The sequence below is a fragment of the Myotis myotis genome, unplaced genomic scaffold (genome assembly GCF_014108235.1).
Source record: "Myotis myotis isolate mMyoMyo1 unplaced genomic scaffold, mMyoMyo1.p scaffold_m19_p_9, whole genome shotgun sequence".
Classification (NCBI taxonomy): domain Eukaryota; kingdom Metazoa; phylum Chordata; class Mammalia; order Chiroptera; family Vespertilionidae; genus Myotis; species Myotis myotis.
The window spans coordinates 5,901,676-5,926,451 of NW_023416401.1; the positions used below are offsets into that span (position 1 = coordinate 5,901,676).

The 24,776-nt window shown below is 40.1% G+C and overlaps 1 protein-coding gene across 1 annotated transcript in view; it reads right to left on the minus strand.

Moving 5' to 3' along the window:
* Positions 1-24,776, minus strand: part of CCDC178 (coiled-coil domain containing 178) — a 229,674-nt gene that overhangs the window by 179,407 nt on the left and 25,491 nt on the right. Inside the window, exons 7-11 of the mRNA XM_036322651.1 lie at positions 23,180-23,400; positions 16,339-16,481; positions 13,198-13,351; positions 7,578-7,673; positions 7,290-7,426 (exon numbers count right to left, since the gene is read on the minus strand). Of these exons, the coding sequence (XP_036178544.1) occupies positions 7,290-7,426; positions 7,578-7,673; positions 13,198-13,351; positions 16,339-16,481; positions 23,180-23,400 (751 nt within the window). The remainder of the gene's footprint in view (positions 1-7,289; positions 7,427-7,577; positions 7,674-13,197; positions 13,352-16,338; positions 16,482-23,179; positions 23,401-24,776) is intronic.

The window sequence follows — 24,776 nt, forward strand, 5'->3', positions numbered from 1 at the left end:
ATTATAATGTTGGTGAGATACCATACTTAACTCTGTTTATGTCAATTAGCCAATGGCAAAACTGGCTGCCTTATATGTCAATTTGCTGCAGTTCCAAGAATCTATCAACAACAACAACATTAAGTGAGGACTAAGAATGTATCCATCATACTTACATACATTGAATTACACATGCAAATGATTTAAGAAAATCTTGTTAATTAAAAGGTATATACCAGTATGGATCTTTGTTAGTGTTATCTGGTTGAATGAGGTGGAAGACAATGAGAGAAAAAGACAACTATAACAAAGGTAAGAACCCATTACTATTACCTTGGAGCAGAAAGATATCAGAGGGAGGTGTGACATCAGAACATATAGCAGAGAGAACAGGAGATCAGAGATTCTAAAGCAGAGAAAGAAATGAGGATAACGCACATCTATTTTCATCTCTCAAGAGTTCATTATGTCATTATTTAGCACCTATTGAATAAAACAGACACACACGCCTGCAAACAGGAGCTCAACTGCGAGGAAGCCACGAATAAGCAAACCAGCCCTAGCCGGTTTGGCCTAGTGGATAGAGCGTCAGACCACGGACTGAAGGGTCCTGAGTTCCATTCTTGTCAAGGGCACGTACCTTGGTTGCAGGCTCGATCCCTGGCCCTGGTTGGGGCATATGCAGAGGCAACCAATCAATGTGTCTCCCTCACTCCGATGTTTCTCTCTCTGTGTCTCTCCCCCTCCCTTCCATTTTCTCTAGAAATCAGTGGAAAAAATATCCTCAGGTGAGGATTACTAAACTAAATAAGTAAACAAATAAATAGGCAAACCAATAGTAACTGTGCATAATGTGATCAGTGCTAGGAGAGAAGTTTATGGAACTAGAGAGGGTTAGTTAAACAGAGACTGTTGAGCATTGATTACATGTCAAGTGCTACACTAGGTGGTTGGGATACAAAGATGAATTAAAACAAAGGTTCTCGGTTTATGTTCTCATGAAGGAAAAAGAAGTGCATGTAGCAGAAGCAGCACTTACTGCCACCGTAGCTTATCCACAGGGAAGCATCTGGGAAGAGTTGGTGTCTGAGTTATTGTATGAGTAATCAGTGAATCGTATTTAAAAACAAGCCAGAAGAGGAGGAAGAGGAGGGGACTGTCAGCCAGAGGAAGACCAGAGACATACATTGGAGCTTAAAACAATGCGCTTGGATATGTAAGCATTTTTACAGGCTGGAATGGAAAGATCGTGGGCGGGAGCGGTACGAGATGAGTCTGAAGTTGCACAGCTGACAGATTACTGGGTCTAATCTATTCGTCTAGGAGCCTGGGCTTGCTCCCACCCCTGAGGGGAGCCTCGGGAACTTTTTTAAGCTGCTGAATGTAAATAACATTTCATCTTTTGTAGATCATTTGCATCCCTGATGCTGTATGTGCTGGATCTGAGGGCTCAACCTTGGAGTGAGGCAGACCGGTTGGAAGCTTACTTTAATATTCCAATTAAGAGATCCTTAGGGCCTGGTTTATTTCAGTGGTTACTGAAACAGACAGAAAGGAAAGCACTTTTAAAAAGCACCTTTAAAAAGATAGACTTCATAGGAGTTGGTTAAGAGACTGGCTGGTAGTAGGTAAAGAGAGAGATAAGATGATGCCTGAAACCAGTACCTCGGTGGGTGATAGTGTCAAGCTGTGGTGCTGGAGGAGAGAGGAGACATTCAAAATGTTACTCTCAGGATAAAGAAAAGATATGGATTGAGATTTAAAAAGAAAGGAAAAAATGTGATCCATCCTAATAAAGACAGAATATGCAAATTGACCATCACACCTTCACAAAGATGGTGATGCCCAGTCCCCTGAGCCCCACTGGAGTCCCCCAGTCCTTTCAGCCCAGCTGGAGGAGCAGCAGGCGCATGGTGTGGCTGGGCCCGCCCTCAGCCCCCGTTTCCCCAGGGCCGGCCCGAGGCACAGGCAAGCTTCAGATGGCGGCTGCCCAGCCGCCCAGGGCCGCCTGAGGCTCAGGTAACCAGGGCTGGCTGAGGCTTGCACTGCCGGCAGTGGCAGCAGCAGAGGTGTGATGGGGGCGTCACCTTCCCCTGATAGCCAGGTCACTTCCTGCCCTTGAGGGCTCCCGGACTGTGAGAGGGAGCAGGCCAGGCTGAGGGACCCCCCCCTCCAATGCATGAATTTTCATGCACCGGGCCTCTAGTATTAAAATAATGAGAGTAGGTAAAACTCCTAGAGTAGGGAGATGAGGAATGCAAATTGGGCTGCAGTAAGAATGCTGAGCTAATCTACCAGGGGACCTGCAGAGATTGAATGAGCTGTTCTAGACTTCCTGAGAGAACCGCTTCAGAGAGTGAAGGGGAGAAGTGAGAGAAAGGCATTCTGGCTCTCCTCAAGGCACTGCACAGAGAGGGCCACAGCACAAACGCCTGGGCCACGTAGGGAAAGGTGTGCTATGCCAGCAGAGATCATCCGGTGGATTCAGGAAAGGAGGCGGGTTGCCTTGTTGTTAACACATTGTGGATGGATCACGAGAATTCTCATGTTTTCCTATGACACAGTGTTTTACAAAGCATCCTACTTTAAAAAGATATTAGCTTGTAAGAACATGTAATAAATAACTTCAAAAATGCAATGGGTATTTAATTTTAAGGTGTGCCTTTAACATTTATGTATAACGTGTTTTTTTTGTACTCGTTCAATAGAAACTTATCTGGCCACCAGGTAAAGCTAGCAATAAAACTACTGGTCCGCAATGTGTTAAGATACATTGGCAGCAGGGGCCCTCAGAAGCCAGACTGGTGTGTGTCCAGGAGCAATTAGTAGACAAGCAAGTACTGCTAATCATCTAGCAAACAGTGCTGACTATATAGAAAATTTAATGAGAATGGAAGGAAAATCTGTGTGACTGTCGAAGATACAAACAAGATGTAAGCCAGGTTTCGATTTTCAGGAGGATTAATGATGAGTATAGGCTGGAGGAAAGAGTAAGGAAGGAAGATGCCAAAAATAGAAATGAAAAGAATATAAAACTATGGCCACTACAGGGCAAAGGGGATTGAGACCAAGAGCGCAGACAGAGGTGTTGGCCTTGAACAGGAAGCAGCATGCGCCCTTGAATTTAAAGAGTCAGGAAAGCCACTCACTGATACGGTCACTACAGAGTAGATGCGTTTGACAAAAACATGTCAGGTCTTTGATGTCCCCTTCCTATATGAGTGAGCCTGTCGTATAATTCAAATTACAAGTTTTCTTTCTAAGTTTCTCTGGTTTGGGATTTATTGCCGTGCCTGACTCTAAGGGTTCATACTCTAAGGAATTAGGGACCGTCATCCGCCATTACCTTTTCAAATACTGCTTTCCCATTTTCTCCTTTATTTCTCACCCCACAGTCCATAGATCTTAATATTCCTTCTATATCTTCTCTCTCCCTCTGTGTGCTACATTTTTGGGTTTCTCTTTGTGTTTTGTTTTGTTTTTTTAATAATTACTGGTTGGTTTTATTTTATATTTTAATATATTTCTTTATTGATTTCAGAGAGGAAGGGAGGAGAGAGAGATAGAAACATCAATGATGAGAGAGAATCATTGATCGGCTGCCTCCTGCACGCCCCCTACTGGGGATCAAGCCTGCAACCCAGGCATGTGCCCTTGGCCAGAACAGAACCTGGGATCCTTCAGTCCACAGGCTGACGCTCTATCCACTGAGCCAATTCAGCTAGGGCTCTCTTTGTGTTTTTAATTGCACTGGTTCTTTTTTCCTCAGCTGGATTTTCTATTTAATCAATAAAATCTTCAATAAAACTGAATCCAGGTTTAACTTTTACAAGGTTTGGTGAATTATTTTTCAAATCTGCCTGAACCATTTTTGATAGTGTTCTATTAGTTTATTTTCTTCCCTTCAATAATTTTAAGCATACTTAGGTAAATTTAATTTAATAATCCTATTACTGAATATTATTGGAGGGGTTAAATATACTGATGGTTATTTCTGATAACTCATTCATTTTTCCTTATCGTCTTATAATTTTGTGAGCTCATCTTTAAGATCTTTACTTGAGAATCTTGTATGGCCTGAGTCAATTTATTCCTCTAAAGAACATTAATCAAAGTAGCATCACTTTATGAATTTAGTCATAAACATAAAGTTGCAGTATTAGTCTATTCGGTATAACTACAAAATTATAAAATCGCTCTTTGCATAAAGTTAACATAAAGATAAATGACACTAAATGATAAAAACAATTGATCTTTATATTGTTTTCTATATCTCATGTGACCTTTTAGAGCAGTGGTTCGCAACCCTCGTGACCCTTTAATACAGTTCCTCATGTTGTGGTGACCCCCAATTTTATTGTTACAAATTGAACATAACTAAAACATAGTGAGTAATCACAAAAACAATATGTAATTATATATGTGTTTTCCGATGGTCTTAGGCAACCCCGGTGAAAGGGTCATTCAACCCCCAAAGGGTCGCGACCCACAGGTTGAGAACTGCTGCTTTAGAGTGTTCTACAAATGAATATTTTCTACCAAAAGTATTATTCAACAAACATTTAATGCAAATCAACAATAGGGCAGGCCTGAGATTAGTCCTCATGGATCCAGAAAGGGGGAAAATACATCAGGTGCTACACCTGCAAACAGTTATAGGGCAGCAGGCACGCAGCCATGTAGAGGGATGCATTTTAGCTTTTTTATTTTTGGTGTAAAACATCACCATTGCTCTAATATGTCCAAGAGAAAGAACAATAAAATAAATTGGAGAACTTCATAGAAGGCAGAGTGCTTACAGCAAACCACAGAAATGAATGGAGGAAAAAACCACAGGTAATCATACTCACTAGTGGCTAAAATCAGTTGCAGAATCTCCTGCTAACTTAAGCCTTCTCTGCCTTTCTTATTGTACTTATTAGGCTGCTAATAAAGTATAGCTTCTATAATAATTACTTGTTTCCTTGTAGACTCGCTGAAGGCAGGGACTTTCATATATATATATATATATATATATATATATATATATATGTATATCAGCTTTAAATGATTAAATTAGTGGGTACACTTTTTGTTGGGCTAAAATTAACAATTTATGTATTTAATATAAATGTAATATAAATGTTTTTAAATGTAACATAAATGTAAACCTTTACACAGAAGAGCATGCAAATCAGAGTTCCTAAATGTACAAGTCACAGCCTCCATCAGATTTAATGTAAGCGAAGTTGCCAGCAGGAGCCACTAGTGTGTGCTCTCAGGCACCTCTGCCCCAGGAGCTGCAGCCCTGAGTTCTGGCAGCACCGTGGAGCCCCAGTTTTTATTTTTTAAAATGTATCTTTATTGTTGAAAGTAGCACAGATGTCCCCTTTGTTTTTGTTTTGTTTTGTTTTTTTCCCATTGACCCCCACGCCTCCCTGCTTTGTTTATTTTAACCAGCATCCTATAGTCTCTATGCGTCTTCTTTTGCTCAGTATTAGGATTATGAGATTTATACAAGCTGTTCTACGTAGCTGAAATCTGTCCATTCTGATTGCTCACTTTGTATGAATATGTTACAATTTCTTCATGCATTCTATTCGTTAGTTCACTTAAGTATTTCCCAGTTTGTGGCTATTAAACTAATGCTATGAACATTCTTAGAAGAGGTTCTGGTGAACATGTGCGGGATTCACTGTGGTGCATATGCCTGGGAGTGGAATGCAGTTAGCTCAGTAGTAAATAGTGCTGCCATCTTTTCTGCATAACTGCACTCCCACTAGGAGTGTGTACGGAGTTCCAGCTGCTCCACCTTCCTGGCCATCACCTAAAGCAGGGGTGGAGAATGTCCGGCCCGTGGGCCATATACTAGTAAAGCCAGCAAAATCATTTGGTCTGGCCCTGCCAAGGCATTATGGGCGAGTTAATTATATGTGGGGGACTGGAGGGAGCCAAAAAAAAGAGAGAGAAGGAAAATAAAAACTCATAGACAAGGACAACAGTGAGGCGACTGCCTGGGGGAGGGAGAAGGGAAGGAGAGAAAGGAGGTGGATATAGGGGGTATATATGGTGATGGAGGGAGACCAGACTTGGGGTGGTGAACACATAATAAACACAGCGTACAGATGATGTGTTGTAGAACTGTGCACCTGAAACCTGTATAATTTTGTTAACCAGTGTCACCCCAATAAATTCAATAAAAAGGAAAGAAATATAGATAAGAACTTTGCAATGTATGAACTGCTGATTACATCATCAAATCTCAGCTCTGTCCTTTATCTTCTCTTCCTTCGGAACATCACTTAGCTACCTGATAGACCTGACTCTTAACCACTCGTGTCTTACACTCTCTCTTATTTTACTAATCCTCCACGAACTCTCTTTTCATCACTGTGTAGTCTGCTGTTAAAATCATCTGTTTAATTTTTAATTTCCAGGGAAAATTAAGGAATCGAGTGACATCTTACTGTGCTATCTGGACAAGCCCCGTGCATCCCAGGGAACACGTTCCCACTGCGCGTGGTGCATTGCATTGCGGTTCCCAGTTACTCACCCGTCAGGAGCGCCCTGACCACCAGGGGGAAGCTCCTGAATTGAGCATCTGCCCCCTGGTGGTCAGTGTGTATCATAGTGACCAGTCATTCCCAGTCATTCTGCTATTAGGGTCAATTTGCATATTACCCTTTTATTATATAGGAGTCCCTGGCCAGCCTGGGTGAGGGACTGATGGCTATCTGAAGGTTAGCCAAGTCCCTTCAGCTTGGGGGTCCCCCCCTGGGGGCCCAGCCAGCCTGGATGAGGAGCTGATGGCTGTTTTCAGACTGGCCACAGCCCCTTCAGGGTGGGGGTCCCCACTGGGGTGCCTGGCTAGTCTGGGTGAGGGGCTGAGGGCCGTTTTCAGGCTGCCTAAGCCCCCCAGCGGGGACCCTCACCCCATGGGGGTGTGGCCAGCCTCGGTGAGGGGCTGATGGCTGTTTGCAGGCTGGCCACAACCCCCAGCCACCCAAGCTCCCAGTGGAGGCTGGCTGGAAGCAGGTATCTGGGATTTATTTGTCTTCTATAATTGAAACTTTGTTGCCATGAGCGGAGGCCACAGCCTGCTCAGGGCAGGCGGGAAGCTTCACTTCCTCCATCACCTGGGTAACCAAGCCTCCTGCTTGCTCCAGCTCCATGGCTGCCGGCCGCCATCTTGGTTGGGTTAATTTGCATATAATCGCTCTGATTGGCTGGTGGGTGTGGCTTAGGGTGAAGCAAAGGTACAGTATCTTTGTCTTTTACTAGTGTAGATTAGGTATGTTACATACAAATAAAAATTATGTTTTCAGAATTACCTTTCATGGATTGCATCTGATGTAATTTCAATATCCATCTCAAGTTTTTTATTTTCTTCTATCAATTTATTATATACCACTGAAAGATCTGAAAAATCTTTTGCGACATCAGCAAGCTCATCGTCCAATGCTTTTTTCTTTAAGAAAACAATAAAAGAATCATTTGTACATACTTATGTATCTCAAAAATAAATAATATATAAAATAATAAGATTACTTTAGTTGCATAAGTTAATGTTTGGGAATTGAGAATGGAAATCCAGAGGGAAGTAGATAAGGTCAACTTACTAAAGAACGAAAACTCTGAAGCACTTCCTCATATTCACTTTCATAATTTTTTTTCCTCCAGAGTAGTTGTTCATAAATTCTTTTCAAATCTTCTAGCTAAGAGAAAATGTACACAAAAATAAATTAATGTGGCAAATTATATTATTTTATAAAATAAGAAATAGATTATATTTCACTTTATGCAGTTATCATAAGTTAATAAATACTGATTAAAATAGTATAAAATAATACCATAGGCTGTTTTTTATATATTAAAGATTCAGAATAAAATATAGAAAATCAAGTCTAACAGTGCACAAATGAATAATTCATCATGATAAAATAAAATGTATTTAGTTATGTTGTAAGAATAAAGATTTGTTCATTTAAGTCATAATTCATCACATCAACAAATTAAAGCAGAAAATAACATGAATAGAGCCAACAGTTCACCAAACAGCCATTTGACTTTCACTATGTAGTTTCTGTAATTTTTAAAATAGAACAAGGAAGAACTACCCAAATATAAAAAATCAACAGCAAACATCAAAATAAATCATAAAATGCTAAGTGCATGCCTACTGAACTAACAAATAAGAATGGCTTATGTTTTGCCAACATTATTATTAATCATTTTTTTGTGAAAGTTTAGCTAAATGCAATTGAATAATGGAATCAAATGTTACTATTATAATATTGAATGTGAATAGGTAACATGTATACAAATTTAGATTATCTGATTTAATATCTACCAGAGATTCTAACCAAAACTATAGCAAATGACTTTGGTAAAATACCCTTGTACAAATATAAGATAATAGCTCTTATCTATAAGAGAAATAAGCTACTAAAAACATAGTGATACCCAGGTAGTGTGGCTCAATAGATTGAGTGTCATTCATGGACGAAGAGGTCCGGGGTTCGATACTGGGTCAGGGCACATGCCTGGGTTGTAGCTGGATCCCCAGTAGGGGATGTGCAGAAGGCAGCTGATCAATGATTCTCTCTCATCATTGATGTTTCCTTCTCTCTCTCACTCTCCCTTCTTCTCTATCTAAAAATCAATAAAAACATATTTAAAAAAACACAGTGAAAATACTTACAAAATTTGGTAAAAAATATATGAAATTTTATAATAAATCCAATACAAATGGGAAGACTTATGTAAAGCAAACACAAATTTTTATTTGAAAGTTTAAATCAAGACCCACATTAAAAAACATGGCATGTCATGCAAAGGCCTAATAAAATACAATGTTAGTTAACCCAAAATTAATGCAAAGCATACTAGAAATATTATTTTTCAAACTGCATGAAATGAAATTGGTATAGATGACTAGTCAAGAGGTATACGAAAAATAAAAATTATGTTGGAAACTTGCTACCAGATATTAAAAACATCATACAATACCATTAGAATAAAACACTATTTATTTTTTGGTATTGTACTAAAGATCAGAGGAAAAAAACTGGAGCCCAAAATAGATCTGAATTAGTATTTTTAAAAGTGGTATTTGAATTAAGTAAGAGAGGAATCATTTACTTTAAATAATGTAACTGGAATAATGTATAGTATCTATTTTAAAAAACTAAAGTGGTCTCTTTAGTGCACATTAAACTCACATTATTATAAACTAAATTTCAGATAAATAAAATTAAATGCAAAACAAAACAATGCAAAATATTAAAATAATCAATATGAGTTTGTCTGTATAATCTTGGGCTAAAAGAGAATGTTACCTTGTCAAGTACACCAAAAAGACCTGTTGACATGTTTGACAGCATAAGCAAGACTGAAGGAAAAGGAAGAGTGTTGAAAAATGTGAACTAAGAGTCCAACATTCCAAGATATAAGTTTAGTGACAGGTATCAATGAAAATGGCAGAGTAAGAACATCTAAAAATTCTCCTCCATAAGGGTAATGAGAAAACTGGCCAAAAAAAATGTCAAAATTAACTCTCCGAACTATGGAGATTAACTAAAGGCTGTCAGCAATCTGAGGTGCACTTATTCAAGAAAACCAGCCTGACCTTATTAAGAAGTATGTGCTCTGTGTTCTGTTTTTGTGTTGTTTTTGTATGGTAAAGGTGGACATTTACTGAAGAACAAGTACAGACTCCCATGGGGGGGGGGGGGTGAAGGTGGTGGGGAAGGGTCCCCCTTGTGTTGTTTTAACTTGTTCCAATCCCTCCCTCCTTTGGTCCTTGGTAGCCTTGGGAAATACCGTTCCACATTTGTGGAGAACACCAGCATTCAGGTGGCCACCAGAAGCAGGAGAACAAAACTGGGAGGCTTTCAAAGCTTCCTGCAATGAGAATTATTGTTAATTGACCTGCTGGTGGCTTTTTGAAGACTCCACTTGCAAGGATGTCTGTATCTGACTTAATATAAAGCTCACCCAGTACAAAAAGTCTCTCCAGCCCTAACCGGTTTGGCTCAGTGGATAAAGTGTCAGCCTGTGGACTGAAAGGTCCCAGGTTCGATTCCAGCCAAGGACATGTACCTTGGTTGTGGGCACATCCCCAGTAGGGGGTGTACAGGAGGCAACTGATGGATGTTTCTCTCTCATAGATGTTTCTAACTCTCTATCCCTCTCTCTTCCTCTCTGTAAAAAAATCAATAAAAAAAATATATATATTTTTAAAAAGTCTCTCCAAAGCCCTAGCCAGTTTGGCTCAGTGGATAGAGCAGGGGTCCTCAAACTACAGCCTGCGGGCCACATGCAAATACAAATATTTTATTTGTTCCTGTTTTGTTTTTTTACTTCAAAATAAGATATGTGCAGTGTGCATAGGAATTTGTTCATAGTTTTTTTTAAAACTATAGTCCGGCCATCCAATGGTCTGAAGGACAGTGAACTGGCCCCCTGTTTAAAAAGTTTGAGGACCCCTGGGTTAGAGTGTCAGCCTGCAGACTGAAGGGTCCCAGGTTCGATTCTGGTCAAGAGCACGTACCTAGGTTGCAGGCTCAATCTCTCGCCCTGGTCAGGGTGCATGCACGAGGCAACCAATCAATGTGCATGTCTTTCATATTGAAGTTTCTCTCTCTCTGTCTCTCTCCACTCCCTTCTATTCCCTCTAATAATCAACAGAAAAGTACCCTCAGGTGAAGATTAACAAACACACACACTCACACACACACACACACAACAACAACAACAACAAAAGTCTCTCCAAAATAGTATTACACATAGAACATTCTCTATGAAAGACCTTATGCTATGCTATAAAACGAGTCATATTAAATTTTAGAATCCAGTCTCCCTTTCCATCAGCTGGAAAAAAACAAGTACCATTTGTGAAATCTAGGGAACCAAATAAACTAACAAAATATTAACAAACTCATAGAGAAGAGAGTAACAGAAAACAGACTGACAACTGTTATAGGGGAAGGGGGTTGGGAGTTGGGTAAAAAAGATGAAGGAATAAAGAAAAAAAATACACCTCATATACACAGACAACAGTATGGTAATTACCAGAGAGAAAGGGTGGTGGGGGAGGTAGGCAAGGGTAAAGGGGGAGTAAATAGTGATGGAAGGAGACAAGACTTGGAGTAGTAAACAAATAGTCCTATATAATAAAAGCCTAATATTCAAATCGACCAAACAGCAGAAGACCAGTGGAATGACCAGTCGCTATGACACACACTGACCACCAAGTAGATGCTCAATGCAAGAGCTGCCCCCAGCCTCACAGGCACCAGGCCAGCCAATGCAGGTGCCAGGGTGGGCCCCTCAATTGCCCCGCCAGTTACCCTGCAGAGGAAGACAACCAGCAGTGGCAGGCATCAGGGCTGGCTGGTGAGTGAGCTGGTGCTGCCCCCCAATTGCCTCTGTGGGAGGCAAACAGTGGTGGCAGCGAGGGGGCAGGTCTGGTGAGCAGGTGGTGCCAGGCCGGCCAACGTGGGTGCCAGCGGGGGCCCCCCAATCATCCCACTGGACAGGCTTAGGGATCCTACCCATGCATGAATTTCATGCATCGGGCCTCTAATACATATACAGATGATGTATTACAGATTTGTATAACTGAAACCTATATAATTTTATTAACCAACTAGAGGCCCAGTGCAAGAAAATTTGTGCACTCAGGGGGTGTCCCTCAGCCCAGCCTGCACCCTCTCATAGTCCAGGACCCCTCAAGGGATGTCCACCTGCTGGCTTAGGCCCGCTCCCTGGGGGATCAGGCCTAAGCTGGCAATCAGACATCCTTCTCTGGCAGCCTGGGAGTCCTGGGGCCTAAGTCATTAGTCAGACATCCTTAGCGCTGCCATGGAGGTGGGAGAGGCTCCTGCCACTGCCGCTGCATTGTCCAGCCATGAGCCAGCTTCTGGCTGAGCGGTGCTCCCCCTGTGGAAGTGCACAACCACCAGGCAGGCAGCTCTTGCGTCATTTCCGGTCATTCCACTATTGGGTCAATTTGCATATTACCCTTTTATTATATAGGACTAGAGGCCTAGTGCATGAATTCATACACGGGTGGGGTCCAGCCAGCCTTCCCCGATAGGGTCTGACTGAGGCTGAGCTGGAGGGGGGGAGGGGTCATGGGTGGTTGGCCAGCCGGCCCCAACCCCAATCGGGGTCGGGGGGACCGAATGGGGGCAGGACCAGCTGCGGGGAGGGACCATGGGAGGTTGGCAGGCCAGTCCCACCCCGGATTGGGCTGGTTGACAGGCCACAGTGGGCACCATAGCAACAGGTCATTCCAGTTGTTCCAGCATTCTGGTCACAGGCTTTTTATATATATAGATGTCACCCAATAAATTCAATAAAAAAGGAAAAAAGATTAGACTTCTCTTCACACCCTATCCATAAATGAATTTCATATTGATTCTGCTTCACACCTGGCAAGTGAAATATACATTCCTAAAATTCAAGAGATAGTTTATTATTTACAAACTTGTACATAAAAGATAGAATGACAAAAAACTCAACTTTGATTATTTTGAACATGGCTTCATTTAAGAGCACTCTGTAAATATGAAAAGCAAAATTTCAAAACATTTGCAAAATTATAACACAGGTTATTTTTCTTTTTTTTTACTTTGAGGCAGAAAAAATTTCTTAAGTTCAGAAAATCACAAAGTTCAAAGAAAATTATTATAACTTTTACTAAATTAACATTGAAATTTCATTCATCAGAAGTTATAAAGACATGAAAAAAGATTGGGGGAAAAATATTTTTAAATATGTAACTTTAAACTATTTAGTATCAATAAACAACCAATTCCTACAAATCAATAAAAAATAAGCAATCACTCAACATACAGGGGAAAAAGTCATGAGCAGGTTTCACATGGAAAAGGAAATACAAATGACCTCCCAAAAGCCTGATCCCCCAATGACCAGCACTAAGGAAACAAACGCCTCAGTTCTGCAACCATAGCACCTGCATCCTGCCAAAACCGAGTGGGCCCGAAAGCAGACTCGTCCTGGAGCCTCCAGGAAGAAATGCAGGGCTGGGGCACCTTGGGTCCAGGCTTGGAAATCCTGCAGGAGAGCAACCAGCTGAGCCGCGGCCTGAGAAACTTGGAGATAATGAACAGTGCTGTTTGGAGCTGCTAAAATTCTGATGATTTGTTAGGCGGCTATAGGAAACCAAAACTAAAGTCAGTACATTTTGTTTTTTAAAACATGAAAACTCACCATATTTGTTAAGGCAGATAATTCGTCTGAGGACGTCCGTGTTTCCTGCAGGGCGACATTCATGGCCTCCTCGTTCTTCTCGATGCTTTTGTTCACATTTTGAATCAAGCTTTTGTACTGATCAAAGATGACGGTAAGCTGGTCCATCTGGCTCCTAAGGGAAAAACACACCGGTGATCTTATCTACATTGAAAGGAAAATTATATTAAAGTTAGGGATATTTAAATTAGCTTCTGACTTAATATAAATCAATGAAATTCATGTATTCTTGAGAGTTCTCCCATTCCAAAGCAACTCCTGAAAAGTACCACCTCGATATCAAAGGTAAACAGCCAGAAATATTCGCCCGAAGTATTTGTTTCCAATGTAAATGAATTGAGAGAAACAGATGATGTATTATAGAATGTATACCTGAAACCTATATAATTTTATTAACCAATGTCACCCCACTAAATTTAATAAAAATAAAACATTTGTAAATTATTTAAAATAAATTACTTGTTTAAATTGATTTCAGGTGAGAGACCTCTAACTCATATGTTGGATAGTACAGGGATGGAAAAGCAAGAAAAAAAAAAGAGAAAGGGGGGCATGACTGCAAGTGAGGGCGTGGAGGTGGAAGAGGGTACGGGGGGTGGGGGGGATGGCAATGGCAAAAATAAAATAAAGATAAAAATGTTTAAAGAAACTAAAAGAGAAGATGTAAACGTGAAAGGGCCACACAGTCTTTGAGGTGAAACGGGAGAAACTGTCCTTGATAACAAGAGGCTCATTTGAAAGAAGTCACTGCCAAGGGGTTCTTTGTTCCTATGTGACTTCCCACAGAAAGGACCAGCACTACTCTGTGAACCCCATAACCCTTTCTCTCCTCCGGTCGGTGGAAAACACATTCCAAATATAAAAATCTCCTTAGGCAATGTTGTTCTAATTTAATATATGGAAAAAGTACAGTGAGAAAGTGACAAAGTTATAATCTACAGATAACCCCAACTTTTTTTAGATATCGATAATAATTCATCTACAGATAACCCCAACGTTTTTTAGATAGCGATAATAATAAAAGAGTAGTATGCAAATCGACCGAACAGCCAAACACAGGAACGACAGTCCGGAAGACCACGCTATGACACCCACTGGTGCCAAGCCAGCCAAAACAGATGCGATGCGATTAGTCTAGGGCCCCACCATCGCCCCATGATTGCCCTACAGAGGGAGGCCCAGGCCACTGGCTAGCAGGGCAATCAATCGGGGGTCTCTACAATCACCCCAAAGAGGGAGGCCCAGACCACCAACTGGCAGGCTGCAGCGGGTGGGTCGGGCCTCCCCTGGCAGGGGCAAACCATTGCGGAGGCCTGGCTGGGTGGGCGGAGCCTACCTCTTTGGAGCGATTGATCGTGGAGCCCTGTGATTGATCACCCCAAAGAGGGAGGCCCAGGCTACCTGGCTGGCGGTGCAGGGGCGGGTGGGTGGGGCCTCACTCTGCGGGGCGATGGATCATGGGACTCCCAGACTGCGGGAGGGCACAGGCCAGGCTGAGGGAACCCTCCCCCCAAAGTGCACAAATTTTTTGCACCGGGCTTCTAGTTATAAATAAAATAATAAACTGGGAGATTTATTTGAAACCCATAAAAGTGACATGATTACGTGGGAAATACAGGAAAAAAAATTTTAATGATCAAAAATTAAAACTGGTGGTACATTTACACAATTGAATACTATGCAGCTGTAAAGAAGAAGGATCTCTCACCCTTTGAGACAGCCTGGAGGGACCTGGAGAGCATTAAGCTTAGCAAAATAAGCCAGTGAGAGAAAGACAAGTGTCACATGATGTCACTCACATGTGGAATTTAATAAACAAAATAATCTGATGAACAAAATAGATCCAGAGACACAAAAGCATGAGACAGACTTATGAATTTCAGAGGGAAGGGGGGGCAAGAAGAAATTAACCAAAGAATTTATATGCATTTGTGCATGACCCATGGACACAGACTATAGTGAGGTGAAGGCCTGGGGTGATGTAGGTCAGAGGGGGTCAAAATGGGAAATCTGTGATTCTTTCAACAATAAAGATAATTTTAAAAAAATTACATAATGTTCCCTGATCAAAGTATAATTCAGCTGGAAAATAAGAAGAAGAAGAAAATAGAAATTCATCATAGAAAATTCTTTAATATATTTCTTAATAACCCATGGGTAAAAGAGGAAATCACAATGAAAATTAGAAAATATATTAGTTAAATGACAATGAAGATATAAAAAATCAGATGAATTACAAAAGTAATTTATATATTAAATAATAGATTATATTTAAGCACATGCTAAAATGGACATAGGACTGAGGAAATATAAATATCTTAATTAATGGATGTTATCTAGATCACAGGTTTATAAATAAATTTCGTGTTCTTCATTTTGCTATGCTTACTTAATTCTAGTTGTATATAAATAAGAGCTTTTCTACAACACATGTAGATTTGGGCACCTGAAACCTGTATAATTTTGTTAACTAGAATCACCCCCAATAAATTCAATAAAAATAAAACAATATGAGTTTTTCTATACTAAATCATCGATCCATTTGAATAAAGGAAATTTTCCTATACACAGAACCATAAAAAATTTAAAGACAACAAGTGGAATTAGATGAAATATCATCAAACATAAATATATCAAAAATAAAATAAAAATCACATATATGTATATACAAAACATAGTCTACATATTTTTAAATATTACATTTTATTAGAAATCAAATAAATAGAAATTAAGATAATTAGATGCTATGTTAATAATTTGTTTTAAATAATATCCCATGCTGAAAAAAAATTTTAAATAGTCACTTTTGCACACAGATAGCAGGGATGTCTATACTGCTATATCATATCCACAATTTGGCAAGATGTATAAAGAGCTTTCAAATGTCACCAGAAAAAACAGTGCTTTAGGAACCTGTACACACATGGATTCACACTTGTAAAGAAACATATTTTAATTTATATAAAAGCTTGATAAGATAATATGGGTAATTTAGATTCTTTCCTTTCTTTTCATATAAAATTTCATACAGGAACATAAATTACATTTTAATTAATATTTTACTTCTAAATTATATAACTAGAATTTGTGAAAAATTCTTACCTGTAGGCTTCCATGTTTTTTACATCATTTTCAATATCTTTTTCCATTTCTTCTCTATTTTGTATAATTTTTAATTTCAGTTTTTCACAGTCTTCTATAGCATCTTGAAGTTCTCCATGAACTTGTCTGTATAGTTCCATTACCTAGAAATTAAAAAATATTTTGCTAATGTATGCACATAATGGCTAATTAAAAGAATCAGACAAAAGACAGATCAGAAAAAGGACCTTAGACTTTGTTTCTATTTAAATAAAAAGTTCTTCATATTGATTTTTCTTCCCATACTCAGTCTACTGTTGGGCACAGTTTCTGAGATTCCTCTACCCTGAAGGCATAAATACTGAGGGTGTACAACAGTTACTGAAGAGAACACCACCAGCCCTCCCGTGAGCAGGACCAAGACCAAAATGAAACCATTACCTTGTCACCCACACAAAATTGCTACCTTTTACTGGTTTTATTGTTCAAATACTGTCTTGTAGAAAAATCAGAAAACACAGATAAAAATAAATGAAATAACCTGTAACCTTTTCATTCAGGAATAACCATTATTATCTATATATATAAAAGGCTAATATGCTAAGTGTCCTTCCCACATTGTTGTTATCACGCTATGACACGTGCCTGGAGCAGATGCTCAATGCAGGAGCTGCCATGACGCACACATGCCATTTACAGAGAAATGGCAGTGCAGACCTGGCCGACAAAGCAACACTCGGCTTCCCCCAAATGGGACACAGGCCCTGCCACCAACCCGGAGTGACAGTCCACCAAATCGCAACCAACGCTGCCGTGACCACCCCCCCCCCCCCCCCCGCTCCCCGGCCAGCCCGGAAACGGTCGCTGTGGGCCGCGGATAATGACGTCCCATTGCAACACCCGGCTTCCTCTCCTAGCGACTAGCCTTTATACCAGGGGTGGGCAAACTTTTTGACTCGAGGGCCACAATGGGTTCTTAAACTGGACTGGAGGGCTGGAACAAAAGCATGGATGGAGTGTTTGTGTGAACTAATATAAATTCAAACTAAACATCATTACATAAAAGGGTACGGTCTTTTTTTTTTTAGTTCTGTTCATTTCAAATGGGCCGGATTCGGCCCACAGGCCGTAGTTTGCCCACGGCTGCGCTATACCCTCATGGAAACATTTACGCTTTAACCAAATGTCTGTGAAGTATTTTCTGTGCCTCATCTCATGTGATGCTCACAGAAGTCCCGGAGTAGACAGACAGCAGATGCAGTGGAATCCCTTTTTTTTTTTTTATTAGCCAGAAAATGGAGATTTAGAAAGCTTAGAAATTTGACCCGACTGAAAAGAAGTAAGAAATGGTGGACCTTACATGCAAAGGAGAGTATATTCACTTATATATTGTGTCACATACAGAGTGTGGAGAAGCATATCACTTGAAAGAACAGTTTTGTAATTAGAAACCATGGGGGAAATACATGTTTGCATCAGTTACAATTTTTTTATTTCCAGCAACAGTGAGTGCCTCTTGCTAACTGAATCAAAGGGCAATTTATTATAATAACATCAGTGCCAGGAACTGGTCTGGCATTTGAGAGGTAAAGATCTACCCAACGTCATGAAAATCTGTTGCCTTTCCTTTTATTATTTCACATCCAGATTATCTTCTACTTCTAATCAGAACTATTAATATATGGAAAGTTCTATTCTAGGCATTTCCACATATTAATTGATTTCATGTGCACATGGAACTGGTGATGCCGGCATTGTTGTTATCACAGTAATTTTATACGTGAACTGAGGCACAAAGGTTAAAGAGAGACCTAAGGTCTAGGGATTCAAACACATGGACTCATGCTTTCGAACCTGTTCCTGAAACACTATTTTAGCTTACTTTCCTGCAGTATCTATGCACATACTTGTATTGCTCTCTGAGGAGTCATTTGGGTCTCCCCATGTTCATAATTCTGCTTTTCATTTTTGAGTTTTGTCAGTTATTCTCACACTATGAAAGAAAAATGCATTTCCCTATCACTTTCTTTGTAAAGTATCGCTTATTTGTAAGATGTCTGTTCCCTTTTACAGCAGAGGGTTTCATATTTGGGTTGCATGACATCTGTAACCCTTCTTCACAGCACCCCAATTTCATTACAGAGCAATACCTTCCCCTGTGTCTTATACCACAGTGGACGGTTTAAACACAGTCCCTGTCTCCCTCTACAAAAGCCAAGAGGGCCAGACTCTCACTCACTTTGATGCCTGTAATAGCAAGAAGGGAGTCAGCTGACCCAAAGCCAGGTAATCAGACTCTTTTCCGGGAATTTAAGATGCAATGAGTGACACAATGACAAGGAAAGAACGGCAAGGCAATCACTGCATTAATCATGGCTGTACTATTCTGGGTCCTCCAGGGAAACTGAAGCAACAGGATGAAGAGACAGAGAGACAGAGAGAAGGAGGGAGGGAGGGAGGGAGGCACGGATGGGAGGCGGAGGGAGGGAAAGAGATGGACTGGCTTGAAGGCATCAGCTCATATGATCATGGAGGTGCAAGCCCGAGATCTGCCGGGTAAGCCAACGCGCTGGAGGTGCGGGGAAAAGGTGTAATCCAGGTCTGAAGGTGAGCTGCTGGCAAAATCCTTTCTCGCTAAAAGGAGGTCAGCCTCTGTTCTAGTAACTGGAGAGGTCTATTGATGTCATGGAGGGCAGGCTGCTCAATCCAAGCCACTGATTTAAATGTTACTCTCCTCCACAACACACCTTCATGCAAACATGCAGATTCACGTTCAACCATAAGATATCTGGCCACCTGGCCCAACCAAGTGGACCAAAAACTAAAACTAAAAAAAATAAAAATAAAAAACTAACCATCACACTAACCCTCACGGGCTCTACACTGCCGGGAGCCGGTCCATGCTTGCTGTTTCAAGGGACCTGGCATATATGGCATACTGTTCTTAATATGTTTGCTCACCTTCTTGGCACTATGTGTTTTAACCAAGGTCTCTGAGAAAGGTTGTTTCCCCAGGTAGGGATTTTCCCCTGAAGTTAGGGAGGGAATAAAACCTCTCAACTAAGTGCCAGGCGGGTAATTAATCACTTTAACTACGAACAATCATGCTTAAGCTACATAATCTTTACTCCCTGGAATGGAGATAAGAAACGCCCTAACCTTTGAAATAGAGATTGATAGGATTGGAATCAACTGGTATAAATACAGATGTAACAAGACAGAACCTACACAGAACTAGAGACAGAAGAACTTCGCTGGAGAGAACATGGCAAAAGATCCTGGACTGAACCTGACTACAGAAATGGGCAAGAGAACCTGACTAGAACATGGCTACTGAACCTGCCTGGAGAACATAGCAAGAGAACATGGCTACAGAGCCTAGCTGGAGATCCCAAGCAGAACCTCTCTGGAGATCCAGACCAGAACTTGGCTGGAGATCCTGGCTAGAGATCCTGGCTAGGCTGCTGATCAACTGAACGCTGTCTCCGTGTCATGCCTCCTTCGCCGACTCCGTCCACACCTTTGGGGACCCCTGGACCTGCTGGGGTTGGACCCCGGCACTACACAAAGGCTGTGATTTTCCCATCCTGCCAGGGTGCCTTTTCTAGTTTTCTTCTCGTTTGGTTCGCAAACCTGCTCTCCCAGCTGCCTACCACCCAGCTTCCCCTGCCTTGCACAGGCCTTCGTCCACTATGGGGGGAAAAACACACCAGGCCATTAAAGGGCCACCAATGTACACACCTACTGAGACATTTTAAAATACAACAATAACAACGTTGACTAAACTGTGAGGTGCTACAGTGGGGGTCGGGTTTCAGTCGGGACTGCTATGAAGTGGAAGTGGGCGCTACAGCCACCAGATCCCGGGTAGTGGAGGTCTAGGCAGTGGCTGAGTATGAAAGGCTGGTCAGTCCGCCTCAAGGAGGTCTCCCAGAACACAGTCAAGGATCCTCCCTCCCTCCCATGAGAAACGCCGTGAGAAAAGAGAAACTGGGGTAGGGCTTGTAGCCTGACACATCTCCATCCAACTAGACATGAAAGGAGGATCGCACTAGAATTCTTGCCCATGTGGAATCTCCAGCCCCGCTACAACGCCGGTAATATAAATTGCTAGAGACTCTTTGGAGAGCAACTGAACTCATCTAATAAAGCATAAGCCATGAGCCAATAAACACCACACTAGATATAGATCCAAGAAAAGTTCACAGGCACATAGAAACGTGGCAATAATAACCTATTATTTATAGTCAAATCAGTCATTTTGCTGCTAAATATCGGAAACAACTCAGATGACCAAGAGAAAAGAAAATGGTAAATAATAAATTGTGAGATATTTGTTTGATGAAACATGGCAAGTAAAATGAATGAAGTCGACCTACTAGTATATGTATCAACAGTTGCTTGATCTCTAAAACAATGTCAGAATAAAAAGCAATTTGTAGAAAGTTACCCAACATTTGATACTATTTGAAGAATTAAGAACACTATGTATTGTGCATAAATACATAAATATGTATAAATATACAAATATTGCCTAGAAACAATTTTATGAAAAGGTTGTCTTTGGAGAGGAAAATGAACTGCTGAGGGGAATACAGGCGATATTTGACTTTATTTACTTTAAAAATTATCAAAAGCAAATATGATACAAAGTTCAATTTGTTCACTTTGTGGCAGGTATAAGTAACTTGGTATGTTTCTATCATACCATCCACAAATAGGGAAGTTAAATGATAACCTTTACTGGGTGTTTACTGGCATAACCTTGCCATGTTTCATCAAACAGATACCTCACAATTTATTATTTACCATTTTCTTTTCTCTTGGTCATCTGAGTTGTTTCCGATATTTAGCAGCAAAATGACTGATTTGACTATAAATAATAGGTTATTATTGTCACGTTTCTATGTGCCTGTGAACTTTTCTTGGCCCTATATCTAGTGTGGTGTTTACTGGCTCATGGGTTATGCTTTATTAGATGAGTTCAGTAAAGGTTAAATTACAACCTTTACTGGATGTACCCGTTAATAATGCAGATTTTTTCAATAGATGGAGTTACACATATGTTGATATATATGCGATTTGATATGTATGCTATTTTGTTGTATTGACAGCAAGCTTCAAAACTTCATTTGTCAAATTTGCTGATGGTGTTAACATCATAGATATTTTTACATTTAAAAATGTTGAATTTCGTGCCAAAAAAATAGCATTTGTGGTAAGTTTTAATTCATTACTTTGTTTTGAAGAAAAGTGCTGCTGAAAGTTATTGTATACTTCGGGAAGCTTATGGTGAACATGCTCCATCTCAAGATACTTGTGTGCTAAACCGTTTGGCTCAGAGGGTAGAGTGTCAGCCTGCGGACTGAAGGGTCCCAGGTTCGATTCCAGTCAAGGGCATGTACCTTGGTTATAGGTACATCCCCAGTAGGAGGTGTGCAGGAGGAAGTGGATCGATGTTTCTCTCTCATCAATGTTTCTAATTCTCTATCTCTCTCCCTTCCTCTCTGTAAAAAAATCAATAAAATATATTTTTTTTAAAAAGATACTTGTGTAGGGGACTGTCAAGGGCGGGGGGAAAAATGGACACATATGTAATACCCTTTGTAATACTTTAAGCAATAAAAAAAAAGATACTTGTGAACACTGGTTTAAATGCTTTAAAAGTGATGATTTCCGTGTGAAAGACAAAGAATGTCCAGGTCAACTGAAAAAGTTTGAAGACCAATAATTACAAGCATTATTGGATGAAGATGCGTGTCAAACTCAAAAACAACTTGCAGAAAGATTAAACGTTGCTCAGCAAACAATTTCGGATTGTTTACAAGCAATGGGAAAGATTTTAAAGGAAGGAAAGTGGGTGTCACATCAACTGAATGAAAGACAAATGGGAAACTGTAAAGTCATCAGTAAAATGTTGCTTCAATGGCATGAAAGAAAGTCTTTTTTGCATCAAAGTGTAACTGGCGATGAAAAATGGATTTATTTTGAGAATCCCAAACGCACAAAATCATGGGTTGATCCAGGTGAACCATCAACATTGACTGCAAGGCCAAATCGCTTCGGAAAGAAAACAGTGCTCTGCATCTGGTGACGCTTTGATCGTGAAACGACCAGAATGTACCAGAAGGCATGGCAAAGGAATTTTGCTTCATGACGACGTACCATCACAGACTTCAAAACCAGTTAAAGACACGTTAAAAGATCTTGCCTGGGAAGTATTAACCCACCCGCCGTGTTCACCAGACCGTGCTCCTTCAGATGACCTCTAGTTCCGATCAATGGCACATGCACTTTCTGAGCAGCACTTCAAAACATACAAAGAAGTGGAAAATTGGGTCTCTGAATGGTTTGCCTCAAAACAAGAAAAGTTCTATTGGGATGGTATCCACAAATTATCTGAGAGACGGGGGAAATGTGTAACTAGCGAGGGACATTACTTTGAGTAAAGCACTTCTGATGTTTCTCTTAAAATTATCGTGTTTTCTCTGATTATAAAATCCACATTATTAACCGGTACACCTAGTATTTTCATCAACAATGAAATTGACTGATAATCCTACTTGTGTTCTCCTTCAGTTCTATTTACAACTTGAAAAATTACCATGCTGTTTTAAATCTCCAAAAATTATTAGGTTGACTAAATATTATTAATGCCACTAAATATACAGTAAGGGAAGGCCACGCAGTTGAAATGATTACCAATCAACTGTATGATATATAGTTAAATAATTCCTCTGTGAAACAAACAGCAGGTCAATTTCCAATGAAATGGAAACCTTTAAAGATATATTAACTTCTTATATTTGAAATATTTTTATAACCAAGTAACAATCTATAATATGCATATTCATTCATTTACCTGAGATTTTTTTTTACTATATTTCCTCAGATTTTGAATTTCCTGCATCAGCTTTGAATTCAGCAGAGCACTGTGTTCATTCATGTAATCTATGTCTGCTTGGACCTTCCCATTAGCTTCTTCCCATGCTGCCTTTTGTTCCTCTAAATGTTTTATTTTATACGATTTATTTTCAATATGCCATCGTAATTCCAGAATATCTCTCAGATAGGTCTCGTGTTCTAGACAAACAATGATAAGAACAAAAAATTCTGATTTTGAAATGGGAGTTTGATAATAGATAAATATGACATATTTTTGTTTCAGAAATTTTTATCTGGAAATCTCACCAAATATAAAATGTTATTTTATCATTGCATTATAAAAGCTATTGCTCTCTGCATTTTTCACTGAAGGGATTAAAATAAAATATATGCTTTGTAAGTTAATAATTGTTTAAGTACAACTTTGCTTATTGCACCCAATAGATACCCTGGGTTATATATAACCATCTACCTTTGTTTTAAAAAGTCAGTCATTATCTTGTGAAGTGTCACATTATAATCTCCATGATGATTTTCTGTGAGATATTCATCCCTTCTCATTTCATACTGCATGCTCTTACGTATTTTATTCATGTTTCCCACCTCCAGTAGCTGTGATGCATCCCATGTAATTTCCCTCAATTTCACAGTTTAATATTACTTTTCTTTTCAAATAAACCCTTTAACCAACCACTGAGTTACTAAGTAATATAATTTTCTTTTTTATTGTCTTTTTTATCTCTATTTTTGCTTTTCAAAAGTCTTAGTCCTTATTTTCATTTTCAAACTTCTCGTTCCTTAAAACATATTAAACATACTTATTTTATAATCTATTGTATAATCCAATATCTGAAAACGTTTTGAATAAGATTCTGTTGTCTATTTCTACTGATTCACGGTCGTTAAGTATGGATCTTTGTGTGCTTTATCTGAGTTTTCTAATATTTGCTGTTAAGCAACTCCTTACCTTGAAATTTTAACTGAGATAAAATGTATTCCTTTACATCGAAAAAGATCTACTCTTACCTGAGCTTAGAGTGGTCTTTATATAATTTTTAGAGTTAACTCTTTAAAATAAATTTGTATTGATTTCAGAGAGGAAGGAAGAGAGAGAGAGAGAGAGAGAGAGAGAGAGAGAGAGAGAGAGAGAGAGAGAGAGAGAGAGAGAAACATCAATGATAAGAGAGAATCATGGATCTGCTGCCTCCTGCACGCCCCCCACTGGGGATCAAGCAACCTGGGCATGTGCCCTGACCGGAATCAAACCGTGACCTCCTGGGTCATCGGTCAAACTTCAACCACTGAGCCGTGCCAGTGGGGCTATAGTTAACTCTTTAGAAAAAGGGCTGAAAAAGAGATAGACACAGCCTGGACTGAAGTCACCCCAGCCTCGGCGCTGGGCCCATTCCTGCTGCTCCTCTTCTTCCCCTGGAGGAAGTGGCAGATGCAGTTCAAGCTGTTGCCTCAGGGCCACTTTAGAGCAGCGGTTCTCAGCCTGTGGGTCGCGACCCCGTTGGGGGTCGAATGGCCCTCTCACAGGGGCCGCCTAAGACCATCGGAAAACACATATATAA